The sequence below is a fragment of the Phasianus colchicus genome, chromosome 38 (genome assembly GCF_987193195.1).
Source record: "Phasianus colchicus chromosome 38, bPhaCol1.hap1.1, whole genome shotgun sequence".
NCBI classification, from domain to species: Eukaryota; Metazoa; Chordata; class Aves; order Galliformes; family Phasianidae; genus Phasianus; species Phasianus colchicus.
The window spans coordinates 1035387-1061385 of record NC_143473.1 but is presented as its reverse complement, the minus strand read 5'-3'; the positions used below and the strand labels follow the sequence as shown (position 1 = coordinate 1061385).

Genomic DNA, 25999 nt, shown 5'->3' with positions numbered 1-25999 from the left:
TCTCGGCCTGCGGGGGGCGCCAGAGAGCCCATATGGAGTTATGGGGTTATGGGGTGGTTATGGGGTTATGGGGTGGTTATGGGGTTATGGCGTCCAGCAGCAGGTTCTCGGCCTGCGGGGGGCGCCAGAGAGCCCATATGGAGTTATGGGGTTATGGGGTGGTTATGGGGTTATGGGGTGGTTATGGGGTTATGGCGTCCAGCAGCAGGTTCTCGGCCTGCGGGGGGCGCCAGAGAGCCCATATGGGGTTATGGGGTTATGGGGGGGTTGTGGGGTTATGGGGTGCTTATGGGGTTATGGGGTTATGGCGTCCAGCAGCAGGTTCTCGGCCTGCAGGGGGCGCCAGAGAGCCCATATGGGGTTATGGGGTTATGGGGTGGGTATGCGGTGGTTATGGGGTTATGGGGTGGTGATGGGGATATGGTGTCCAGGAGCAGGTTCTCGGCCTGCGGGGGGCGCCAGAGAGCCGCTATGGGGTTATGGGGTGGTTATGGGGTGGTTATGGGGTTGTGGGGTGGGTATGGGGTTATGGCGTCCAGCAGCAGGTTCTCGGCCTGCGGGGGGCGCCAGTGAGCCCGTATGGGGTTATGGGGTGGTTATGGGGTGGTGATGGGGTTATGGGGTGGTTATGGGGTTATGGGGTGGGTATGGGGTTATGGGGTGGTTATGGGGTGGTTGTGGGGTGGTGATGGGGTTATGGGGTGGTTATAGGGTTATGGGGTGGGTATGGGGTTATGGTGTCCAGCAGCAGGTTCTCGGCCTGCGGGGGGCGCCAGAGAGCCGCTATGGGGTTATGGGGTTATGGGGGGGTTGTGGGGTTATGGGGTGGTTATGGGGTTATGGTGCCCAGCAGCAGGTTCTCGGCCTGCGGGGGGCACCAGAGAGCCCATATGGGGTGGTGATGGGGTTATGGGGTGGTTATGGGGTGGTTGTGGGGTTATCGGGTGGTTATGGGGTGGGTATGGGGTTATGGAGTAGTGATGGGGTTATGGGGTGGTTATGGGGTTATGGTGTCCAGCAGCAGGTTCTCGGCCTGCGGGGGGCGCCAGAGAGCCCATATGGGGTTATTATGGGGTTATGGGGTTATGGGGTGGTTATGGGGTTATGGTGTCCAGCAGCAGGTTCTCGGCCTGCGGGGGGCGCCAGAGAGCCCATATGGGGTTATGGGGTTATGGGGTGGGTATGGGGTTATGGGGTGGGTATGGGGTGGTTATGGGGTTATGGTGTCCAGCAGCAGGTTCTCGGCCTGCGGGGGGCGCCAGAGAGCCCATATGGGGTGGTGATGGGGTTATGGGGTGGTGATGGGGTTATGGGGTTATGGGGTGGGTATGGGGTTATGGTGTCCAGCAGCAGGTTCTCGGCCTGCGGGGGGCGCCAGAGAGCCCGTATGGGGTTATGGGGTTATGGGGTGGTGATGGGGTTATGGGGTGGTGATGGGGTTATGGGGTGGTTATGGGGTTATCGGGTGGTTATGGGGTGGTGATGGGGTTATGGGGTGGTTATGGGGTTATGGTGTCCAGCAGCAGGTTCTCGGCCTGCGGGGGGCGCCAGAGAGCCCATATGGGGTTATGGGGTGGGTATGGGGTTATGGGGTGGTTATGGGGTGGTTATGGGGTTGTGGGGTGGTTATGGGGTTATGGCGTCCAGCAGCAGGTTCTCGGCCTGCGGGGAGCGCCAGAGAGCCCATATGGGGTGGTGATGGGGTTATGGGGTTATGGGGTGGGTATGGGGTGGTTATGGGGTTGTGGGGTGGTTATGGGGTTATGGCGTCCAGCAGAAGTTCTTGGCCTGCGGGGGGCGCCAGAGAGCCCATATGGGGTTATGGGGTTATGGGGGGGTTGTGGGGTTATGGGGTGCTTATGGGGTGGGTATGGGGTTATGGGGTGGTTATGGGGTGGTGATGGGGTTATGGGGTGGGTATGGGGTTATGGGGTGGGTATGGGGTTATGCTGTCCAGCAGCAGGTTCTCGGCCTGCGGGGGGCGCCAGAGAGCCCATATGGGGTTATTATGGGGTTATGGGGTTATGTGGTTATGGGGTGGGTATGGGGATATGGGGTGGTGACGGGGTTATGGGGTGGCTATAGGGTTACGGCGTCCAGCAGCAGGTTCTCGGCCTGCAGGGGGCGCCAGAGAGCCCGTATGGGGTTATTATGGGGTTATGGGGTTATGGGGTGGATATGGGGTTATGGCGTCCAGCAGCAGGTTCTCGGCCTGCGGGGGGCGCCAGAGAGCCCGTATGGGGTTATGGGGTTATGGGGTTATGGGGTGGTTATGGGGTTATGGGGTGGTTATGGGGTGGTGATGGGGTTATGGGGTGGGTATGGGGTTATGGTGTCCAGCAGCAGGTTCTCGGCCTGCGGGGGACGCCAGAGAGCCGCTATGGGGTTATGGGGTGGTTATGGGGTTATGGGGTGGTTATGGGGTGGGTATGGGGTTATGGGGTGGGTATGGGGTTATGCTGTCCAGCAGCAGGTTCTCGGCCTGCGGGGGGCGCCAGAGAGCCGCTATGGGGTGGTTGTGGGGTTATGGGGTGGTTATGGGGTGGTTTTGGGGTGGTGATGGAGTTATGGGGTGGTTGTGGGGTTATGGGCTGGTTATGGGGTTATGGGGTGGTTATGGGGACATGGTGTCCAGCAGCAGGTTCTCGGCCTGCGGGAGGCGCCAGTGAGCCGCTATGGGGTTATGGGGTGGTTATGGGGTTATGGGGTGGTTATGGGGTGGTTGTGGGGTGGTGATGGGGTGGTTGTGGGGTTATGGGGTTATGGCGTCCAGCAGCAGTTTCTCGGCCTGCGGGGGGCACCAGTGAGCCCATATGGGGTGGTTGTGGGGTTATGGGGTGGTGATGGGGTTATGGGGTGGTTATGGGGTTATGGGGTGGCTATGGGGTTATGGGGTGGGTATGGGGTGGTTATGGGGTGGTGATGGGGTGGTTATGGGGTTGTGGGGTGGTTATGGGGTTATGGTGTCCAGCAGCAGGTTCTCGGCCTGCGGGGGGCGCCAGTGAGCCACTATGGGGTTATGGGGTTATGGGGTGGTTGTGGGGTGGTTGTGGGGTTATGGGGTGGGTATGGGGTGGTTATGGGGTTATGGGGTGGGTATGGGGTTATGCTGTCCAGCAGCAGGTTCTCGGCCTGCGGGGGGCGCCAGTGAGCCACTATGGGGTGGTGATGGGGTTATGGGGTGGTTATGGGGTGGTTATGGGGTTATGGCGTCCAGCAGCAGGTTCTCGGCCTGCGGGGGGCACCAGTGAGCCGCTATGGGGTTATTATGGGGTTATGGGGTGGTTATGGGGTGGTTATGGGGTTATGGGGTGGGTATGGGGTTATGGTGCCCAGCAGCAGGTTCTCGGCCTGCAGGGGGCGCCAGTGAGCCCATATGGGGTTATGGGGTGGCTATGGGGTTATGGGGTGGTTGTGGGGTTATGGGGTGGTTATGGGGTTATGGGGTGGTTATGGGGTGGTTGTGGGGTTATGGGGTGGTGATGGGGTTATGGGGTTATGGGGTGGTTATGGGGTGGTTGTGGGGTTATGGGATGGTTATGGGGTGGGTATGGGGTGGGTATGGGGATATGGCATCCAGCAGCAGGTTCTCGGCCTGCGGGGGGCACCAGTGAGCCGCTATGGGGTTATGGGGTGGTTATGGGGTTATGGGGGGGTTATGGGGTTATGGGGTTATGGCGTCCAGCAGCAGGTTGTCGGCCTGCGGGGGGCGCCAGAGAGCCGCTATGGGGTTATGGGGTGGTTATGGGGTTATGGGGGGGTTATGGGGTTATGGGGTTATGGCGTCCAGCAGCAGGTTGTCGGCCTGCGGGGGGCGCCAGAGAGCCGCTATGGGGTTATGGGGTGGTTGGGGGGCTATGGGGTGGTTATGGGGTGGTTGTGGGGTGGTGATGGGGTTATGGGATGGTTATGGGGTGGTTATGGGGTTATGGTGACCAGCAGCAGGTTCTCGGCCTGCGGGGGGCGCCAGAGAGCCGCTATGGGGTTATTATGGGGTTATGGGGTGGTTATGGGGTGGCTGTGGGGTTATGGGGTGGTTATGGGGTGGTTATGGGGTTATGGGGTGGTGATGGGGTTATGGGGTGGGTATGGGGTAGTTATAGGGTTATGGAGTGGTTATGGGGTTATGGGGTGGCTATGGGGTTATGGCATCCAGCAGCAGGTTCTCGGCCTGCGGGGGGCGCCAGTGAGCCGCTATGGGGTTATGGGGTGGTTATGGGGTGGTGATGGGGATATGGGGTGGGTATGGGGTGGTTATGGGGTTATCGGGATATGGCATCCAGCAGCAGGTTCTCCGCCTGCAGGGGGGCGCCAGTGAGCCCATATGGGGTTATTATGGGGTTATGGGGTGGTTATGGGGTTATGGAGATATGGGAGCCAGCAGCAGGTTCTCCACCTGCAGGGGGCGCAAGGGAACCTGTATGGGGTGGTTATGGGGTTATGGGGTGGTTATGGGGTTATGGTGTCCAGCAGCAGGTTCTCGGCCTGCGGGGGCACCAGTGAGCCCATATGGGGTGGTTGTGGGGTGGTTGTGGGGTTATGGGGTGGTGATGAGGTTATGGTGTCCAGCAGCGGGTTCTCAGCCTGCGGTGGGCGCCAGTGAGCCCATATGGGGTTATGGGGTGGTTATGGGGTGGTTATGGGGTGGTTATGGGGATATGGGGTGGCTATGGGGTGGCTATGGGGTTATGGGGATATGGCAGCCAGCAGCAGGTTCTCCGCCAGCAGGGGGCGCCAGTGAGCCCATATGGGGTGGTTGTGGGGTTATGGGGTGGTGATGGGGTGGTTATGGGGTAATGGTGTCCAGCAGCAGGTTCTCCACCTGCAGGGGGCGCAATAGAGCTGATATGGGGTGGTTATGGGGTGGTTGTGGGGTTATGGGGTGGTTGTGGGGTTATGGGGTGGCTATGGGGTTATGGGGTGGTTATGGGGACATGGGGTTATGGCGTCCAGCAGCAGGTTCTCCGCCTGCGGGGGGGGCCAGTGAGCCGCTATGGGGTTATTATGGGGTTATGGGGTGGTTATGGGGTTATGGGGTGGTTATGGGGTGGTGATGGGGTTATGGCATCCAGCAGCAGGTTCTCCGTCTGCGGGGGGCGCAAGGGAGCCGCTATGAGGTGGTTGTGGGGTTATGGGGTGGTGATGGGGTGGTTATGGGGTGGTTATGGGGTTATGGGGTGGTTATGGGGATATGGCGTCCAGCAGCAGGTTCTCCGCCTGCGGGGGGCGCCAGTGAGCCCATATGGGGTTATGGGGTGGTTATGGGGTGGTTATGGGGTGGTTACGGGGTGGTTACGGGGATATGGGGTTATGGTGTCCAGCAGCAAGTTCTCGGCCTGCGGGGGGCGCCAGTGAGCCGCTATGGGGTGGTTGTGGGGTTATGGGATGGTGATGGGGTGGGTATGGGGTGATTATGGGGTTATGGCGTCCAGCAGCAGGTTCTCGGCCTGCAGGGGGCGCCAGAGAGCCGCTATGGGGTTATAGGGTGGTTATGGGGTGGTTATGGGGTGGTTATGGGGTTATGGCGTCCAGCAGCAGGTTCTCGGCCTGCGGGGGACGCCAGAGAGCCGCTATGGGGTTATGGGGTGGTTATGGGGTTATGGGGTGGTTATGGGGTGGTTGTGGGGTTATGGGGTGGTTATGGGGTGGTTATGGGGTGGGTATGGGGTGGTTATGGGGTTATGGCGTCCAGCAGCAGGTTCTCCGCCTGCAGGGGGCGCAATAGAGCTGATATGGGGTGGTTATGGGGTGGTTATGGGGTGGTTATGGGGTGGTTGTGGGGTTTTGGGGTGGTTGTGGGGTTCTGGGGTGGTTATGGGGTGGCTATGGGGTTATGGGGTGGTTGTGGGGTTATGGGGTGGTTATGGGGTGGCTATGGGGTTATGGGGTGGTTGTGGGGTTATGGGGTGGCTATGGGGTTATGGGGTGGTTGTGGGGTTATGGGGTGGTTATGGGGTTATGAGAATATGGGCTTATGGGGTTATGGGGATATGGCATCCAGCAGCAGGTCCTCCGCCTGCGGGGGGCGCAATAGAGCTGATATGGGGTGGTTGTGGGGTGGCTATGGGGTAATGGGGTTATGCATCCAGCAGCACGTTCTCCGCCTGCAGGGGGCGCAATAGAGCCCACATGGGGTTATTATGGGGTTATGGGGTGGTTATGGGGTTATGGGGTGGTTATGGGGTGGTTATGGGGTGGTTATGGGGTTATGGCATCCAGCAGCAGGTTCTCCGTCTGCGGGGGGCGCAAGGGAGCCGCTATGGGGTGGTTGTGGGGTTATGGGGTGGTTATGGGGTGGTTATCGGGTGGTTATGGGGATATGGCATCCAGCAGCAGGTTCTCTGCCTGCAGGGGGCGCCAGTGAGCCCATATGGGGTGGTTGTGGGGTGGTTATGGGGCTATGGGGTGGTTATGGGGTTATGGGGTGGTGATGGGGTTATGGCGTCCAGCAGCAGGTTCTCCGCCTGCAGGGGGCACAATAGAGCCCATATGGGAACGGTGTATGGGGGTATGGGGTGGTTATGGGGTTATGGGGTGGTTATGGGGTTATGGGGTGGTTATGGGGTTATGGGGTGGTTATGGGGACATGGCATCCAGCAGCAGGTTCTCCACCTGCAGGGGGCGCAAGGGAGCCACTATGGGCTGTTTGTGGGGTTATGGGGTTGTTAATGGGATTATGGTGGGTTACGGGGTTGTTACGGGGTCATGGGGCTATGGGGATATGGGTTTATGGGGTAATTATGAAGTGGTTATGGGGTTGTTATGGGGGTTGTGGGGTATTTATGGGGTTACAGGGATATGGGGTCGTAATGGGGTAACGGACAGATATGGGTTATAGAATATTATAGGATTATGGTGACGTTATGGGGTTATGGAGACATTATGGGGTTACGGGGTTATGGGGATATTATAGGGCTATAAGAACACTATGGGGTTACAGGATTATGGGGACATTACGGGGTTTACGGGGTTATAGGGACGCTACGGGGTGATGGGGTCATAAAGACGTTATGGGATGACGGGGTTATGGGGACGGGGGGCTGTGGGGGCAGTGCCCCCCCCCGGCACCGCTGACCTTGAGGTCCCTGTGCACGATGTTCTTCTGGTGGCAGTAATGGACGGCCGACACGATCTGGGGGGGGGACAGGGTGAGCCCCATAGCCCCCCATAGCCCCCATGTGACCCCATAACCCCCCCACATAACCCCCCCATAATGAGCCCCAGAATCCCCCCATAGCCCCCTCAAATAAGCCCCATAACCCCCCATAAAGAGCCCCATAGCCCCCCATTGCCCCCATGTGACCCCATAGCCCCCCCACAGCCCCCATGTGAGCCCCATAGCCCCCCATAGCCCCCATGTGACCCCATAACCCCCCATAGCCCCCATGTGACCCCCATAACCCCCCCACAGCCCCCAAATGAGCCCCATAGCCCCCCCATAGCCCCCATGTGACCCCATAGCCCCCCATAGCCCCCATAACCCCCCCACAGCTCCCAAAATGAGCCCCATAGCCCCCCATAGCCCCCATGTGACCCCATAACCCCCCACAGCCCCCATGTGAGCCCCATAGCCCCCCATAGCCCCCATGTGACCCCATAACCCCCCCACATAACTCCCCCATAAAGAGCCCCATAACCCCCCCACAGCCCCCATGTGAGCCCCATAACCCCCCCATAACCCCCCTCACATAACCACCCCATAATGAGCCCCATAAGCCCCCCATAGCCCCCAAAAGAGCCCCATAGCCCCCCCATAACCCCCCCAAATGAGCCCCATGACCCCCCCATAACCCCCCATAGCCCCCTCACATAACCCCCCCCATAACCCCCCCATAATGAGCCACATAACCCCCCCATAACCCGCCATAGCCCCCATGTGAGCCCCATAACTCTCCCATAACCCCCCCCACATAACCACCCCATAATGAGCCCCATAGCCCCCCCATAGCCCCCCCAAATGAGCTCCATAACCCCCCCATATCCCCCCATTATCCCCTTACACCCCCCACACCCCCCAAAACCCCCCCATATCCCCTTATACTCCCCACCCCCCCACACCCCCCCATACCCCCACAATATCCCCTTAGAGCCCCCCAAAACCCCACAACCCCCCCCCATTATCCCCTTACACCCCCCACACCCCCCCAATATCCCCTTATAACCCCCCCACAACCCCCCACCCCCCCCATCAAAGCCCCCCATCCCCCCCCACCCCCCCAAACCCCCCCCAAAACCCCCCCATTATCCCCTTACACCCCCCCACACCCCCCATATCCCCTTATACCCCCCAACCCCCCACCCCCCCATCAAAGCCCCCCATTCCCCCCCCCAAAACCCCCCCAAAACCCCCCAACCCCCCCATTATCTCCCCATACCCCCCCACAACCCCCCACCCCCCCATCAAAGCCCCCCATCCCCCCCCACCCCCCAAACCCCCCCCAAAACCCCCCCATTATCCCCTTACACCCCCCACACCCCCCCAATATCCCCTTATACCCCCCCCACAACCCCCCACCCCCCCATCAAAGCCCCCCATCCCCCCCCCAAAACCCCCCCAAAACCCCCCATTATCCCCTTACACCCCCCCACATCTCCCCAAAACCCCCCCAAAAGCCCCCAATCCCCCCATATCCCCTTATACCCCCCCCACAACCCCCCCCATCAAAGCCCCCCATGCCCCCCATCCCCCAAAACCCCCCCATTATCCCCTGACACGCCCCACACCCCCCCAAAACCCCCCCCAAACCCCCCATTATCCCCTTACAGCCCCCCACACCCCCCATATCCCCTTATAGCCCCCCCACAACCCCCCACCCCCTCATCAAAGCCCCCCATTCCCCCCCCCCAAAACCCCCCCAAAACCCCCCAACCCCCTCCATTATCTCCCCATACCCCCCCACAACCCCCCACCCCCCCATCAAAGCCCCCTATCCCCCCCACCCCCCAAACCCCCCCCAAAACCCCCCCATTATCCCCTTACACCCCCCACACCCCCCCAATATCCCCTTATAGCCCCCCCACAACCCCCCACCCCCCCATCAAAGCCCCCAACCCCCCCAATATCCCCTTAGACCCCCCACACCCCCCCAAAACCCCCCCAAAAGCCCCCAATCCCCCCCATTACCCCCCCACACCCCCCCAATATCCCCTTATACCCCCCCCACAACCCCCCACCCCCCGATCAAAGCCCCCCAACCCCCCCAAAACCCCCCCCATTATCCCCTTACTCCCCCCACACCCCCCAATATCCCCTTATAGCCCCCCCACAACCCCCCACCCCCCACCAAAGCCCCCCATCCCCCCCCCAAAACCCCCCCAAATCCCCCCATTATCCCCTTACACCCCCCACACCCCCCCAAAACCCCCCAAAAGCCCCCCATCCCCCCCCACCCCCCCAAACCCCCCACAAAACCCCCCCATTATCCCCTTATACCCCCCCACACCCCCCCATATCCCCTTATACCCCCCCCACAACCCCCCACCCCCCCATCAAAGCCCCCTATCCCCCCCCACCCCCCAAACCCCCCCCAAAACCCCCCCATTATCCCCTTACACCCCCCACACCCCCCCAAAATCCCCTTATACCCCCCCACAACCCCCCACCAAAGCCCCCCAAACCCCCCCCAACCCCCCCATTATCCCCTTACTCCCCCCATGCCCCCCCACACCCCCCAAACCCCCCCCACAAGCCCCACCCCCCCATCAAAGCCCCCCATCCCCATTATCCCCTTAGACCCCCCCACACCCCCCGAATATCCCCTTATACCCCCCACAACCCCCCACCCCCCCATCAAAGCCCCCCATCCCCCCCCACCCCCCCAACCCCCCCCAAAACCCCCCCATTATCCCCTTACAACCCCACACCCCCCATATCCCCTTATAGCCCCCCCCCCAACCCCCCACCCCCCCATCAAAGCCCCCCATCCCCCCCCAGCCCCAAAGCCCCCCCAACCCCCCCCATTATCCCCTTACACCCCCCACACCCCCCCAAAACCCCCTCAACTCCCCACCCCCCATCAAAGCCCCCCATCCCCCCCCACCCCCCCATATCCCCTTATACCCCCCCACACCCCCCCAAAACCCCCCCCAAACCCCCCATTATCCCCTTACACCCCCCACACCCCCATATCCCCTTATAGCCCCCCCCAACCCCCCACCCCCCCATCAAAGCCCCCCATCCCCCCCCAGCCCCAAAGCCCCCCCCAACCCCCCCCATTATCCCCTTACACCCCCACAACCCCCCCCCAAAACCCCCCCATTATCCCCTTACTCCCCCCACACCTCCCAATATCCCCTTATAGCCCCCACCCAACCCCCCACCCCCCCATCAAAGCCCCCCATCCCCCCCAATATCCCCTTATAACCCCCCCCAAAACCCCCATTATCCCCTTACACCCCCCCACCCCCCCATATCCCCTTACACCCCCCCCAACCCCCCACCCCCTCATCAAAGCCCCCCATCCCCCCCCAGCCCCAAAGCCCCCCCAACCCCCCCATTATCCCCTTACACCCCCCAAACCCCCCAAAACCCCCCCAAAACCCCCCATACCCCCCCACACCCCCCATATCCCCTTATACCCCCCCCCAACCCCCCACCCCCCCATCAAAGCCCCCCACCCCCCCAAACCCCCCCCCCCCCATCAAAGCCCCCCATCCCCCTCCTCAATTACCGCCCCCCCCCCAATACTCGCTACCGCCCCCTGCTGTCACCTGCCGGAACTTCGCCCTGGCCTCCTTCTCCTTCATGCGCCCGTGGGACACGAGGTAATCGAACACCTCCCCTATGGGGGGGGGCACAAAAGGGGGGGGGGTCACAGTGCCCCCCCCTCCTCCTCAAAGGGGATAAAATTGGGGGGGGGGGGCGGGGGGGCACACTTTTGGTGGGGGTGTATCTCTAATTTGGGAGGGGGGATCCATATTTTGGGGGGGGGGGGGGCGGACACATATTTTGGGGGGGGGCATCTGTGGGGGGGGGGGCATCTGTGGGGGGGGGGGCATCTCTAATTTAAGGGCGGTATCCATGTTTTGGGGGGGGGCACTCATATAGGGAGGGGGGCACCAACATGAGCAGAGGGGGGGGGCATCCAATTGGGGGGGGGTCACATTTTTTTTGGGGGGACACCCATGTTGGGGGGGTATCCATATTTTGGGGGGGGGGGGGGCACATATATTTTGGGGGGGGGGCACATATATTTGGGGGGGGACACCCATGTGGGGGGGGTATCTCTAATTTGGGGGGGGTATCCATGTTTTGGGGGGGGGCACTCATATTGGGAGGGGGGCACCAATCTGAGTGGGGGGGGCACCCGATTGGGGGGGTCACATTTTTTTTGGGGGGGGGGCACCCATGTGGGGGGGGTATCCATATTTTGGGGGGGGGGGCACACATATTTTGGGGGTGGCACACACTATCTGGGGGGGGGCACATATATTTTGGGGGGGGGGGGACCTATGTGGGGGGGGTATCTCTAATTTGGGGGGGGGGCACCAATCTGAGTGGGGGGGGGCACCCAATTGGGGGGGGGTCACATTTTTTTGGGGGGGGGGCACCCATGTGGGGGGGGTATCTCTAATTTGGGGGGGGGGATACATGTTTTGGGGGGGGCACACATATTGGGAGGGGGCCACAAATCTGAGCGGGGGGGGGGGCACCCAATTGGGGGGATCACACTTTTTTTGGGGGGGGGGGCACCCATGTGGGGGGGGGTATCTCTAATTTGGGGGGGGGTATCCATGTTTTGGGGGGGGGCACTCATATTAGGAGGGGGGCACCAATCTGAGCGGGGGGGGGGCACCCAATTGGGGGGATCACACTTTTTTTTGGGAGGGGGGGCACCCATGTGGGGGGGGTATCCATATTTTGGGGGGGTCACACATATTTTGGGGGGGGGGCACATATATTTGGGGGCAGACACCTATGTGGGGGGGGTATCTCTAATTTGGGGGGGGGGGGCACACATATTGGGAGGGGGGCACCAACATGAGCGGGGTGGGGGCACCCAATTGGGGGGGGTTACATTTTTTCTGGGGGGGGGGCACCCATGTGGGGGGGGTATCTCTAATTTGGGGGGGGGATACATGTTTTGGGGGGGGCACATATTTGGGGGGGGGCACTAATATGGGGGGGGCACTGATTTTGGGGGGGGGGAACCAACCTGAGGGGGGGGCACAGCTCTGGGGGGGCGTATCTCTCATTTGGGGGGGAGGGGATTTATTTGGGTGGGGGGGGGGTCACCCATATTTGGGGTGACGTTTGGGGGGGGGACACCATATTTGGGGTGGGGGTCTCATATTTTGGGGGGGTCCTTTGTTTGGGTGGGGGGTCACCCATATTTAGGGTGACGTTTGGAGGGGGGGCACCCACATATAGGGATGGGGGTCCCATATTTTGTATGGGGGGGTTCTTTATTTGTGGGGGGGGCACCCATATTTGGGGTGGGGGTCCCATATTTTGGAGGGGGGGGGTCACCGATATCTGGGGTGACGTTTGGGGGGGGCACCCACATACATAGGGATGTGGGTCCCATGTTTTGGGGGGGTTCCTTTATTTGTGGGGGGGGTCACCACGTTTTTGGGGGGGCACCCATATTTGGGGTGGGGGTCCCATATTTGGGGTGGGGGTCCCATATTTGGGGTGGGGGGGCTCCTCCACTTGGGGGGGGGGCACCCATATTTGGGGTTGGGGTCTCATATTTTGGGGGGGCTCCTTTATTTGGGGGGGGGGGCACCCATATTTGGGGTGGGGGTCCCATATTTGGGGGGGGGGGGCTCCTTGGGGTGACGTTTGGGGGGGGCACCCACATACATAGGGATGGGGGTCCCATATTTTGGAGGGGGGGGTCCTTTGTTTGGGTGGGGGGGTCACCCATATTTGGGGTGACGTTTGGAGGGGGGGCACCCACATATAAGGATGGGGGTCACATATTTGGGGGGGGGGCACCCATATTTGGGGTGGGGGTCCCATATTTGGAGGGGGGGGGGGGCTCCTTGGGGTGACGTTTGGGGGGGGCACCCACATACATAGGGATGGGGGTCCCATATTTTGGAGGGGGGGGTCCTTTATTTGGGTGGGGGGTCACCCATATTTGGGGTGATGTTTGGGGGGGGACACCATATTTGGGGTGGGGGTCTCATATTTTGGGGGGGTCCTTTGTTTGGGTGGGGGGGTCACCCATATTTGGGGTGACGTTTGGAGGGGGGGCACCCACATATAAGGATGGGGGTCACATATTTGGGGGGGGGGCACCCATATTTGGGGGGGGGGGTCCCATATTTGGGGGGGGGGCTCCTTGGGGTGACGTTTGGGGGGGGCACCCACATACATAGGGATGGGGGTTCCATATTTTGTATGGGGGAGGTCCTTTATTTGTGGGGGGGGCACCCATATTTGGGGTGGGGGTGCCATATTTTGGGTGGGGGGGCTCTTTTTTTGGGGTTGGGGGGTCACCCACATTTTTCGGGGAGGGGGGGGGCTACCATATTTGGGGTGAGGGTCCCATATTTTGGGAGGGGGGCTCCTCCACTTGGGGGGGGCACCCATATTTGGGGTTGGGGTTATGTTTGGGGGGGGGGCACCCCTCTATTTTTTTTTGGGGGGGGGTCTCACCCGCGCTGGCGTATTCCATCACCAGGTACAGCGTCTTCTCCGTCTCAATGACCTCAAACAGCTTCACTGGGGGGGGGGGCACAGGGTTAATTGGGGGGGGGGGCACACAAACCCCCCCCCCCATATTTGGGGCACCCCCACCCCATATTTTGCCCCCCCCCCCCCCCAAACTCACCGATGTTGGGGTGGTTGAGGCCCTTCATGATGCGCACCTCTCTGAACAGCTATTTAATTTGGGGGGGGGGTTAATTAAGGGTAATTAATGAGATTCCGCGCCCCCCCCCCCAAATTTTTTTTGCCCCCCCCACGCACCTTTTGGAGGCTGGTGGGGTTCAGCTGCGTTTTGTCAATGATTTTGATGGCCACCTGGCGGGGGGGGGGGGTTTATAATGAGATGCTGACCCCCCCCCCCCAAAAAAAAAACCCATAGGACCCCCCCCATAGTCCCCCCCCCCAAAGGAAACCCCATTTCCCCTCCACACCCCCTATTTGCCCCCCAACCCCCTCCCAGCCCCCCCATTTCCCCCCCAAACTCCCATATTTGCCCCCCCTTTTACCCCCCACCCCCCTTATTTGCCCCCCCAAATCCCATTTACCCCCCCTAACCCCCCCTTTTGCCCCCCACCCACCCCCATTTACCCCCACAACCCCCTCCATCTCCCCCCAGCCCCCCCTATTTGCCCCCATTTCCCCCCCCCAATCCCCTATTTCCCCCTCTAACCCCCCCGTTTTACCCCCCTCCCCTTATTTGCCCCCCCCACTCCTCCATCTCCTCCCCCACCCCCCCATTTTCCCCCCCAACCCTCCCAAACCCCTCATTTCTCCCCCAATCCCCCTATTTACCCCCCCAGCCCCCCCCATTATCCCCCCATACCCTCCTATTTACCCCCTCAGCCCCCCCCCCAAACCCCCCTTCCCTCCCCCTCCCCTCTTTGCCCCCCCAGCCCCCATTTCCCCCCCCGAACTCCCTTATTTACCCCCCAAGCCCCCCTATGTCCCCCCCCAAGCCCCCCATTTCCCCTCCCAAACCCCCCTATTTCCCCCTATAAACCCCGTTTTACCCCCCTCCCCTTATTGGCCTCCCCAAACCCCCTCAAGCCCCCGTATTTCCCCCCCAAATCCCCCATTTCCCCCCCCAACCCCCTTTTCTCCCCCTCCAACAACCCCGTATTACCCCCCTCCCCTTATTCCCCCCCAAACCCCCCATTTCCCCTCCAAACCCCCTTATTTCCCCCCCCAAACCCCCATATCCCCCCCCAAAACCCCATTTCCCCCCCCAAACCCCCTTATTTACGCCCCCCTTATTTTCCCCCAAACCCCCTATTTGCCCCCCAAACCCCCCCATTTCCCACCCCAAACCCCCTTATCTCCCCCTCCAACACCCCCCTTATTTACCCCCTCTCCCCTCATTCCCCCCAAAACCCCCCATCTCCCCCCCAAACCCCCTTATCTCCCCTTCAAACCCCCCCCCGTTTTACCCCCCTCCCCTTATTTCCCCCCCCATACCCCCATTTCCCCCCCCCAAACCCCCCATTTCCCCCCCAAACCCCCTTATTTCCCCCCCCAAACCCCCCATTTCCCCTCCAAACCCCCCTATTTCCCCCCCCAAGCCCCCCATTTCCCCCCCCAAACCCCCTTATTTACCCCCCCCTTATTTTCCCCCAAACCCCCTATTTGCCCCCCAAACCCCCCCCATTTCCCACCCCAAACCCCCTTATCTCCCCCTCCAACCCCCCCGTTTTACCCAGCGTTCCCTCATTCCCCCCCCAAACCCCCTTATTTCCCCCCCAAGCCCCCTTATTTCCCCCTCCAACCCCCCCCTATTCCCCCCCAAACCCCGCATTCTCCCCCCAAGCTCCCTTATCTCCCCCTCCAACCCCCCCGTTATTTACCCCCTCCCCCCATATTCCCCCCCCAAACCCCCCATTTCCCCCCCCAAACCCCCTTATTTACCCCCCCTCCCATTATTTGTGCCCCCAAACCCCCATTTCCCCCCCCAAACCCCCTTATCTCCCCCTCCAACCCCCCCCGTTTTACCCCCTCCCCTTATTTCCCCCCCAAACCCCCATTTCCCCCCCCAAACCCCCTTATTTCCCCCCCCAAACCCCCTTATCTCCCCCCCAAACCCCCCTATTTGCCCCCTGAAACCCCCCCATTTCCCCCCCCAAACCCCCTTATTTACCCCCCTCCCCTTATTTCCCCCCAAAACCCCCATTTCCCCCCCCAAACCCCCTTATTTCCCCCCCCAACCCCCTTATTTTCCCCTCCAACCCCCCCCTTATTTCCCCCCCTCCCCTCATTTCCCCTCCAAACCCCCCCATTTCCCACCCCAAACCCCCTTATCTCCCCCTCCAACCTCCCCTTTATTTACCCCCTCTCCCCTCATTCCCCCCCAAACCCCCTTATCTCCCCCTCAAACCCCCCCCGTTTTCCCCCCCTCCCCTTATTTCCCCCCCCAAACCCACCATTTCCCCCCCCAAACCCCCTTATTTACCCCCCCTCCCCTTATTTCCCCCCAAACCCCCTATTTGCCCCCCAACCCCCCCCATTTCCCCCCCCAAACCCCCTTATTTCCCCCCAAACCCCCCATTTCCGCCCCCCTTATTTCCCCCTCCAACCCCCCATTCCCCCCCCAAACCCCCCATTTCCCACCCAAACCCCCATATCCCCCCCAAACCCCCCATTTCCCCCCCCAAACCCCCTTATCTCCCCCTCCAACCCCCCCCGTTTTACCCCCCTCCCCTTATTTCCCCCCCCAAACCCCCATTTCCCCCCCCCAAACCCCCTCATTTCCCCTCCAACCCCCCCTATTTGCCCCCTGAAACCCCCCCATTTCCCCCCCCAAACCCCCCCATTTCCCCCCCCAAACCCCCTTATTTACCCCCAAAACCCCCATTTCCCCCCCCCAACCCCCTTATTTTCCCCTCCAACCCCCCCCTTATTTCCCCCCCTCCCCTCATTTCCCCTCCAAACCCCCCCATTTCCCACCCCAAACCCCCTTATCTCCCCCTCCAACCTCCCCTTTATTTACCCCCTCTCCCCTCATTCCCCCCCAAACCCCCTTATCTCCCCCTCCAACCCCCCCCGTTTTCCCCCCCTCCGCTTATTTCCCCCCCCAAACCCACCATTTCCCCCCCCAAACCCCATTTTCCCCCCCAAACCCCCATTTCCCCCCCAAACCCCCTTATTTCCCCCCCCAAACCCCCATTTCCCCCCCAAACCCCCTTATTTCCCCCCCCAAACCCCCATTTCCCCCCCCAAACCCCCTTATTTCCCCCCCCCAAACCCCCATATCCCCCCCCCAAAACCCCCCATTTCCCCCCCCAAACCCCCTTATCTCCCCCTCCAACCGCCCCCCTTTATCCCCCCCCCTCCCCTTATTCCCCCCCCCCGCCCCCCCCCCACCTCCTTGCCGGTCAGGACGTGCCGGGCCAGTTTGACTTTGGCGAAGTTCCCTTTGCCGATGGTTCTGAGCAGGCGATAATTGCCCACGTGCGGCTGCTCGTCGGGGCACGAGGCGATGGAATTGCGGCAGCGGGCGCCGAGCGAACGGCTGGACCACGCCGAGCCCTTCTCCGAGCGGCTCCCGCCCAGCTGCGGGGAGGGGGAGGCGCTTGCACGCTCGTCTTGCACACTTATTCCACGCTTACGCGCCCGCTCCCCCCTCCCCGCCTCCCCCTTATTCTGCTTTTTCCCGTTGGCTTCGTGCCGCCACTTGGAGGGAGCGGAGCGCATGCGAGCCCCACTTCCACGTGTAAAGCTCCTCCTCCTTGCACGCTCGCCTTGCACGCTCACCTCGCACACTTACACACCCCCCCTACTCCATTTTCTCCCACTGTTCACCACTCGTAAGGACATGAGAACAATTGGACTCTCTAGCTAAGAGCCACCCGTCCCCATAGAGACCTCCTCCCCATTTTGCACGCTCATCTTGCACGCTCGCCTTGCACGCTTATATGCTCCCCCTACTCACTTTCTCCCATTGAGTTTGTGCCACCACCCATAACAAGAAGAGAACAATTGGACCCTCTGGATAAGAGCCCCCCGCCCCCATAGAGACTTCCTCTCCTCTTGCACGTTCATCTTGCACACTCACCCTGCCCGCTTACATACCCCCCCTACTCACTTTCTCCCATTGACCTTGTGCCACCACCCATAAACAGAAGAGAACAAGTGCATACGAGCCCCCCATCTCCATAGAGACCTCTTCCCCCCTTGCACACTCTCATCTTGCACACTCGCTTTGCACACTTACATACCCCCCCCCCACTTTCTCTCATTGGGTTTGTGCCACCACCCATATGGAGCAAAGGAGCAGCCAGTGGCACATGCTGGATAAGAGCCCCCCATTCCCATAGAGACCTCTTCCCCCCCTTGCACACTCGCCTTGCACACTCACCCCCAGCCCGCCCCCCCAACCTAGCCCACTCTTCCCATTGGGTTTGTGCCACCACCCACAGGGAGCAGAGTGCAAACAAGCCCCCCTTCCCCATAAACACCTCTTCCCCGCTTGCACACTCACTTTGCACACTCGCCTTGCACGCTCAGATCCCCCCCACACTCCACTTTCTCACACTGGGTTCGTGCCACCGCCCATAGGGAGCAAAGCAGCAGCCAATGGGACCCGCTGGATAAGAGCCCCCTGTCCCCATAGAGATCTCTTCCGCCCTTGCACACTGGCGTTGCACACTCGCCTAGCAGGCTCATCTTGCACACTTATTCCACGCTTACGCGCCCGCTCCCCCCTCCCCACCTCTCCCTTATTCTGCTTTTTCCTGTTGGCTTCGTGCTGCCACTTGGAGGGAGCGGAGCGCGTGCGATCCCCACTTCCACGTGTAAAGCTCCTCCTCCTTGCACGCTCGCCTTGCACGCTCGCCTTGCATGCTCGCCTTGCACGCTTATTTACCCCCCCTACTCCATTTTCTCCCACTGTTCGCCACCCATAAGGACACGAGAACAATTGGACTCTCTAGCTAAGAGCCTCCCGTCCCCATAGAGACCTCCTCCCCCTCTTGCACGCTCGTCTTGCACGCTTGCCTTGCACACTTACACACCCGCCCCCCCCACTCCATTTTCTCCCATTGAGTTTGTGCTGCCACCCAAAGGACACGAGAACAATTGGACCCTCTGGATAAGAGCCCCCTGTCCCCATAGAGACTTCCTCCCCTCTTGCACACTCATCTTGCACACTCATCTTGCACACTTACATACTCCCCCTACTCACTTTCTCCCATTGGGTTTGTGCCACTGCCCATAGGGAGGGGAGCACAATCGGATCCTCTGGATAAGAGCCACCTGTCCCCATACAGAGTTCCTCCCTTCTTGCACACTCATCTTGCACACTCACCTTACACGCTTACATACCCCCCCTACTCACTTTCTCCCATTGAGTTTGCGCCACCACCCATAACGAGGAGAGAACAATTGGACCCGTTGCATAAGAGCCCCTCGTCCCCATAGAGATCTCATCTCCTCTTGCACACTCAACTTGCACGCTCACACCTCCCCAACCGCCCCCCCCCAGTCCATGCTTCCCCATTGGTTTTGTGCCACTACCCATAGGGAGCAAAGCAGCAGCCAATGGGAGCTGCATAAGAGCCTCCCATCCCCATAGAGATCTCTTTCCCTTTGCACTCTCTCCTTGCACACTCGCCTTGCACACACACACACCCAACCCCCCAGCTCGCTTTTCCCCATTGGGTTTGTGCCACCACCCACAGGGAGCAGAGTGCATACGAGCCCCCAATCTCCATAGAGACCTCTTCCCCTCTTGCACATTCTCATCTTGCACACTCGCTTTGCACACTTACATACCCCCTCCCACTTTCATTGGCTTTGTGCCACCACCCATAGGGAGCGAAGCAGCAGCCAATGGCACACGCTGGATAAGAGCCCCCCATCCCCATAGAGACCTCTTTCCCCCTCGCACGCTCACCTTGCACATTCACCTTGCACACTTACATACCCCTTCCACTCCACTTTCTCCCATTGGGTTTGTGCCACCACCCATAGGGAACAAAGCAGCAGCCAATGGGACCCATTGCATTAGAGCCCCCCTCGCCATAGAGACCTCTTCCCCCCTTGCACACTCACCTTGCACACTCACACCCCCCAACCGCCCCCCTCAGTCCATTCTTCCGCATTGGTTCTGTGCCACCACCCATGGGGAGCAGAGTACAAATGAGCCCCCCATCTCCATACAGATCTCTTTCCCCCTTACACGCTCACCTTGCACAATCACCTTGCACGCTTACATACCCCCCCCCACTCCACTTTCTCCCATTGGCTTTCTACCATCACCCATAGGGAGCAAAGCAGCAGCCAATGGCAGCTGCATAAGAGCCCCCCATCCCCATAGAGATCTCTTTCCCCCTTGCACACTCACCTTGCACACTCCCCTTGCACACTCACACCCTCCAACCCCCCAGCCCACTTTTCCCCATTGGGTTTGTGCCACCACCCATAGGGAGCGGAGTGCATACGAGCCCCCCATCTTCACAAAGATCTCTTTCCCCCTTGCACGCTCACCTTGCACACTCACCTTGCACGCTTACATACCCCCCCCCCCCACTCCACTTTCTCCCATTGGCTTTGTGCCACCACCCATAGGGAACAAAGCAGCAGCCAATGGGAGCTGCAGGATAAGAGCCCCCCCAGTCCAACCCCCCCACCCCCATTCATCCTCACACCTCCCACAGCCCCCCCCCCCCCACTGACACCCTCCCCCCACCCAACAAAACACACCCTCCCCCCCCCCACGTGACCCCCTGCACCCCCCCCATCCTCACATTCACCCTCATCCTCCCCCCAGAGCCCCCCCCCATACTGACACCCCCCCTCCAGCTCCCCCCCACCCCCATTTACCCTCACAGCCCCCCCCATACTGACACCCCCCCCACACGTGACCCCCATCCAAACCCCCCCGCCCCCCCATTCATCCTCCCCCCCCACCTCCCCACCACACTGAACCCCCCCAACGACCCCCCCAGCCCCCCAACATGCATGATCCCCCTCCCCATTCCCCCATTTACCCCCACAGACCCCCCCAATACTGACCCCCCCCACATATTCACCCTCATCCCCCCCCCACAGCCCCCCCCCATACTGACACCCCCTGCCCACCCCCATGTGACCGCCCCACCCACGTGACCACCCCCCACGTGACCACCCCCCCCACAAGCGTTACTCTCCCCCAGCCCCTTATACTCCATTCATCCTCTCCCCCCACAGCCCCCCCAATACAGACACCCCCCCCAAAGACCCCTGCCCACCCCCACGTGACCACCCCACCCACGTGACCAGCCCCCCACGTGTGTCCCCCCCCCACTCCCATTTACCCCCACAGACCCCCCCAATATTCACCCCCCCCACATATTCACCCTCATCCCCCCCCACAGCCCCCCCAATACTGACACCCCCCCAAGACCCCTGCCCACCCCCACGTGACCACCCCACCCACGTGACCTCCACCCACGTGACCACCCCCACGCGTGCCCCCCCCCCACTTATACCCCATTCATCCTCTCCCCCCCCACAATCCCCCCAATACTGACACCCCCCCAACGACCCCTGCCCACCCCACGTGACCACCCCACTCACGTGACCACCCCACTCACGTGACCACCCCCCCACGCGTGTCCCGCCTTCGCCCCCCCATTTACCCCCACAGCCCCCCCCATACTGACACCCCCCAAGACCCCTGCCCACCCCCACGTGACCACCCCCCACGTGACACCCCCTCCTCCTTCCCCCCCCGCCCCCCCCACGCGTGTTTCTTTCCCCCCCCCCTCCCCCCCTCACCGTCTCGGCGTTCCTTTCGTTCCCCGCCGCCAGGGCGGAGCGAGAAGACATGGCGGCCCCGTGTGGGGGGGGGGGGTTCCGGGCTGTTGGTTTATTGTGGGGGGGGGGGAAGGGACACGCGTGGGCCCTACAGGCGCCCCATTGGGCCCCACGCGTGGGCCGGGGCCGGGCCGGGCCCGGGCGGCGGCGGAGCCCCAGGAGAGGGCGGGCAGCGGGGGCGGGCGGGGCGAGCGGAAGCGGAAGTGAGGATAAGCGGAAGGGGCGGGGCTTAGGGGAGAGGAGGGGGAGATGGGCGGGGCTTATTTAAAGGGGACGCGGGGTTGGGGGGTTTTTGGAGGGGGGAGGTCACGTGAGGGGGGTGGGTCACGTGAGAGGGATTTACTGGGGGGTATTTGGGGGTGTGGGGGAGTTTGGGGGACGCTGGGCGTATAGGGGATAATTGGGGTATGGGGGACTTTGGGGTATGGGGGATATTGGGGGATATTTGGAGTATGGGGTTTATTTGGGGTATGGGGGATATGGGGGGATATTGGGGGAGTTTAGGGTATAAGGGGATATTTGGGGTATGGGGTTTATTTGGGGTATGGGGAACTTTGGGGTATGGGGGATATTGGGGGATATTTGGGGTATAGGGGATATTTGGGGAATGGGGGATTTTGGGGTTATAGGGGATATTGGGGGACATTTGGGGGTATGGGATTTATTTGGGGTGTGGGGTTTATTTGGGGTATGGGGGATATTGGGGGACACTGGGGGTATAGGGGATATTTGGGGTATAGAGGATATTGGGGGACATTTGGGGGTATGGGGTCTATTTGGGGTATGGGGTTTATATGGGGTGTGGGGGATATGGGGGGACATTTGGGGGTATGGGGTCTATTTGGGGTATGGGGTTTATTTGGGGTGTGGGGGATATGGGGTGACACTGGGGGTATAGGGGATATTTGAGATATAGGAGATATGGGGGGACATTTGGGGGTGTGGGGTTTATTTGGGGTATGTGGGATATGGGGGGACACTGGAGGTATAGGGGATATTTGAGGTATAGGAGATACGGGGGGACATTTGGGGCTATAGGGTTTATTTGGGGTATGGGGGATATTTGGGATATGGGGGGATATTGGGGAATATTGGGGTATGGGGGATATTTGGGGGCATTTACTGGGGCTTTGGGGGCACTCGGGGCCGCGCTGTGGGGCTGACCCACGAGGACGCGCGTGGAGCGTGCGGGGCCCTTTAAGATCGGCCTCGGGGCGGGGCCGGCCCCGCCCTCCTGAGTTTCCAACCAATCAGCGCCCTCCGCAGGGGCGGGGCGAAGGCGGAGCGCGTTGCTATTGGCTGCGGTGCGGCATGGAGACAAGAGGGTCCGCCCCACTGTCAGGGCGGGGCCAGAGCCGGTCGCGTCTCCTCATTGGTTGCGGCTGTGGCCAATAGGAAGGCAAAGGGAAGTTAACTCCCGAGTGCCCGGAGAGAATTGGAGTGATATGGGGATGTGGGGATTTGGGGTCACAGGGATGTGGGATCAGTGGGGTGCGGGGTCAGTGGGGACATTGGGGACATTGGGGACTTTGGAGACAATGTGGGACTTTGGGGTCAGTGGCGTTAATAGGGACATTGGGGTCAGTGGGGACATTGGGGTCATTTGGGACATTGGGGTCAATGGGGACATTGGGATCAATGGGGTCAATGGGGGCACTGGGAGTCAATTGGGGCAATAGGGGACTTTGGGGTCATTGGGGGACATTGGGGGACAATGGGGGACAATGGGGACATTAGGGTCAATGCAGGGCTTTGGGGTCATGGGGGCAATAGGGGACTTTGGGGACAATGGGGTCAATGGGGGCTTTGGGGTCAATGGGGTCAGTGGGGGCATTGAGGTCAAGGGGGGACATTGGGGTCAATGGGGGCATTGGGGTCAAGGGAAGACTTTGGGGTCAGTGGGGGCTCTGGGGTCAATGGGGACAATGGGGTCAATAGGGGCAATAGGGGATTTTTGGGGTCAATGGGGGATATTGGGGTCATTGGGGGATATTGGGGTTAATGGGGGTCAGTGGGGACATTGGGGTCAGTAGGGGATAATGGGGGACTTTGGGATCAATAGGGACTTTGGGGTCAATGGGGGACATTTGGGGGCTTTGGGGCCAATGGGGAGAATGGGGTCAATAGGGGATAACGGGGGACTTTGGGGTCAGTGGGGGCATTGGAGTCAATAGGGGGTAATGGGGGACTTTGGGGTCAATGGGGGCATTGGGGTCAATAGGGGATAATGGGGGAGTTTGGGGTCAAGGGGGGCAATGGGGTCAGTAGGGGATAATGGGGGAGTTTGGGGTCAGTGGGGAACGTTGGGATCAATAGGGGTAAACCAGGGAGTTTGGGGTCAGTGGGAGCATTGGGGTCAATAGGGGATAATGGGGGAGTTTGGGGTCAGTGGGGGACATTTGGGGGCTTTGGGGCCAATGGGGGACTTTGGGGTCAAGGGGGGCATTGGGGTCAATAGGGGACAATGGGGGACTTTGGGGCCAATGAGGAGAATGGGGTCAATAGGGGATAATGGGGGAGTTTGGGGTCAGTGGGAGACATTTGGGGGCTTTGGGGCCAATGGGGGACTTTGGGGTCAAGGGGGGCTTTGGGGTCAATAGGGGACAATGGGGGACTTTGGGGCCAATGAGGAGAATGGAATCAATAGGGGATAATGGGGGACTTTGGGGTCAAGGGGGGCATTGGGGTCAGTAGGGAACAATGGGGCACTTTGGGGTCAAGGGGGGCATTGGGGTCAATAGGGGATAATGGGGGACTTTGGGGTCAGTGGGGGACACTGGGGGGCTTTGGGGCCAATGGGGAGAATGGGGTCAATAGGGGATAATGGGGGACTTTGGGGTCAAGGGGGGCATTGGGGTCAATAGGGGATAATGGGGGACTTTGGGATCAAGGGGGGCTTTGGGGTCAGTAGGGGATAATGGGGGAGTTTGGGGTCAATAGGGGACATTGGGGTCAATAGGGGTCAAGGGGGGCTTTGGGGTCAGTAGGGGATAATGGGGGAGTTTGGGGTCAGTGGGGGCATTGGGGTCAATAGGGGATAATGGGGAGAATGGGGTCAATAGGGGATAATGGGGGAGTTTGGGGTCAGTGGGGGACATTTGGGGGCTTTGGGGCCAATGGGGGACTTTGGGGTCAAGGGGGGCATTGGGGTCAATAGGGGACAATGGGGGACTTTGGGGCCAATGAGGAGAATGGGGTCAATAGGGGATAATGGGGGAGTTTGGGGTCAGTGGGGGACATTTGGGGGCTTTGGGGCCAATGGGGGACTTTGGGGTCAAGGGGGGCTTTGGGGTCAATAGGGGACAATGGGGGACTTTGGGGCCAATGAGGAGAATGGAATCAATAGGGGATAATGGGGGACTTTGGGGTCAAGGGGGGCATTGGGGTCAGTAGGGAACAATGGGGCACTTTGGGGTCAAGGGGGGCATTGGGGTCAATAGGGGATAATGGGGGACTTTGGGGTCAGTGGGGGACACTGGGGGGCTTTGGGGCCAATGAGGAGAATGGAATCAATAGGGGATAATGGGGGAGTTTGGGGTCAGTGGGGGACTTTGGGGTCAATAGGGGATAATGTGGGACTTTGGGATCAAGGGGGGCTTTGGGGTCAGTAGGGGATAATGGGGGACTTTGGGGTCAATAGGGGACATTGGGGTCAATAGGGGTCAAGGGGGGCTTTGGGGTCAGTAGGGGATAATGGGGGAGTTTGGGTCAGTGGGGGCATTGGGGTCAATAGGGGATAATGGGGAGAATGGGGTCAATAGGGGATAACAGGGGACTTTGGGATCAATGGGTGACATTTGGGGTCAAGGGGGGCATTGGGGTCAGTAGGGAACAATGGGGCACTTTGGGGTCAAGGGGGGCATTGGGGTCAGTAGGGGATAATGGGGGAGTTTGGGGTCAGTGGGGGCATTGGGGTCAATAGGGGATAATGGGGAGAATGGGGTCAATAGGGGATAATGGGGGACTTTGGGGTCAGTGGGGGACATTTGGGGGCTTTGGGGCCAATGGGGGACTTTGGGGTCAAGGGGGGCATTGGGGTCAGTAGGGGACAATGGGGAACTTTGGGGTCAATAGGGGACAATGGGGGACTTTGGGGTCAATGGGGAACATTGGGGTCAATGGGAGTCAATGTGGGACTGAAGCCGTGCATGGGGCGCCGTGCTGGGCGGGCGTGCAAAAGCTGAGCGTGCAACAACAGTGAACACCGGGAGTGCAAAGGGTGAGTGTGAATGGGGTGGGGGGGGGATGGGAGGGGGCGGAGCTTCCTGAGGAAACCCCCCCCCCCCCCCCCCTCCTTCCCACCCCCCCGGGCACCACGGGGCTGAAGGGAGCCGGGCTGCAGGGCTGCGGCTGCTGGGATTTGCACACTCGTCGGCTTTGCACACTTATGGGGTATGCACGCGCACGGGGTTTGCACGCTTATGGGGTTTTGCACGGATGGGGGTTGCGAACCTGGAGGGGTTGCACGCTTATGGGGCTGCACGCTTCTGGGGTGGCAAGTGTGGAGCTGTGTGAAGGGTTTGCACGCTTATGGGGCTGCACACTTTGACTTTG

General features: G+C 60.8%; 2 protein-coding genes across 4 annotated transcripts in view; one reads left to right on the top strand and one right to left on the bottom strand.

Annotated features, from left to right (window-relative positions):
* Positions 1–21610, bottom strand: part of MARK4 (microtubule affinity regulating kinase 4) — a 54333-nt gene extending 32723 nt beyond the window's left edge. For both annotated transcript variants that reach the window (XR_016461268.1, XM_090129817.1), the window contains exons 1-7: positions 21407–21610; positions 17012–17200; positions 13919–13972; positions 13782–13830; positions 13607–13672; positions 10711–10781; positions 7076–7132 (exon numbers count right to left, since the gene is read on the bottom strand). Coding sequence is in view for 1 of the 2 variants with exons in the window: in XM_090129817.1 (XP_089985943.1) it covers positions 7076–7132; positions 10711–10781; positions 13607–13672; positions 13782–13830; positions 13919–13972; positions 17012–17200; positions 21407–21457 (537 nt within the window). In the remaining variant the exon portion in view is untranslated. The remainder of the gene's footprint in view (positions 1–7075; positions 7133–10710; positions 10782–13606; positions 13673–13781; positions 13831–13918; positions 13973–17011; positions 17201–21406) is intronic.
* A 3888-nt stretch (positions 21611–25498) lies between these two features.
* Positions 25499–25999, top strand: part of EXOC3L2 (exocyst complex component 3 like 2) — a 30430-nt gene continuing 29929 nt past the window's right edge. The window contains exon 1 of one of the 2 annotated variants that reach the window (XM_090129905.1): positions 25499–25664. The gene's annotated coding sequence lies outside the window, so the exon portion shown is untranslated. Of the gene's footprint in view, positions 25665–25748; positions 25838–25999 lie in introns of those variants that run through there. The other variant, XM_090129907.1, reaches the window with a different exon arrangement.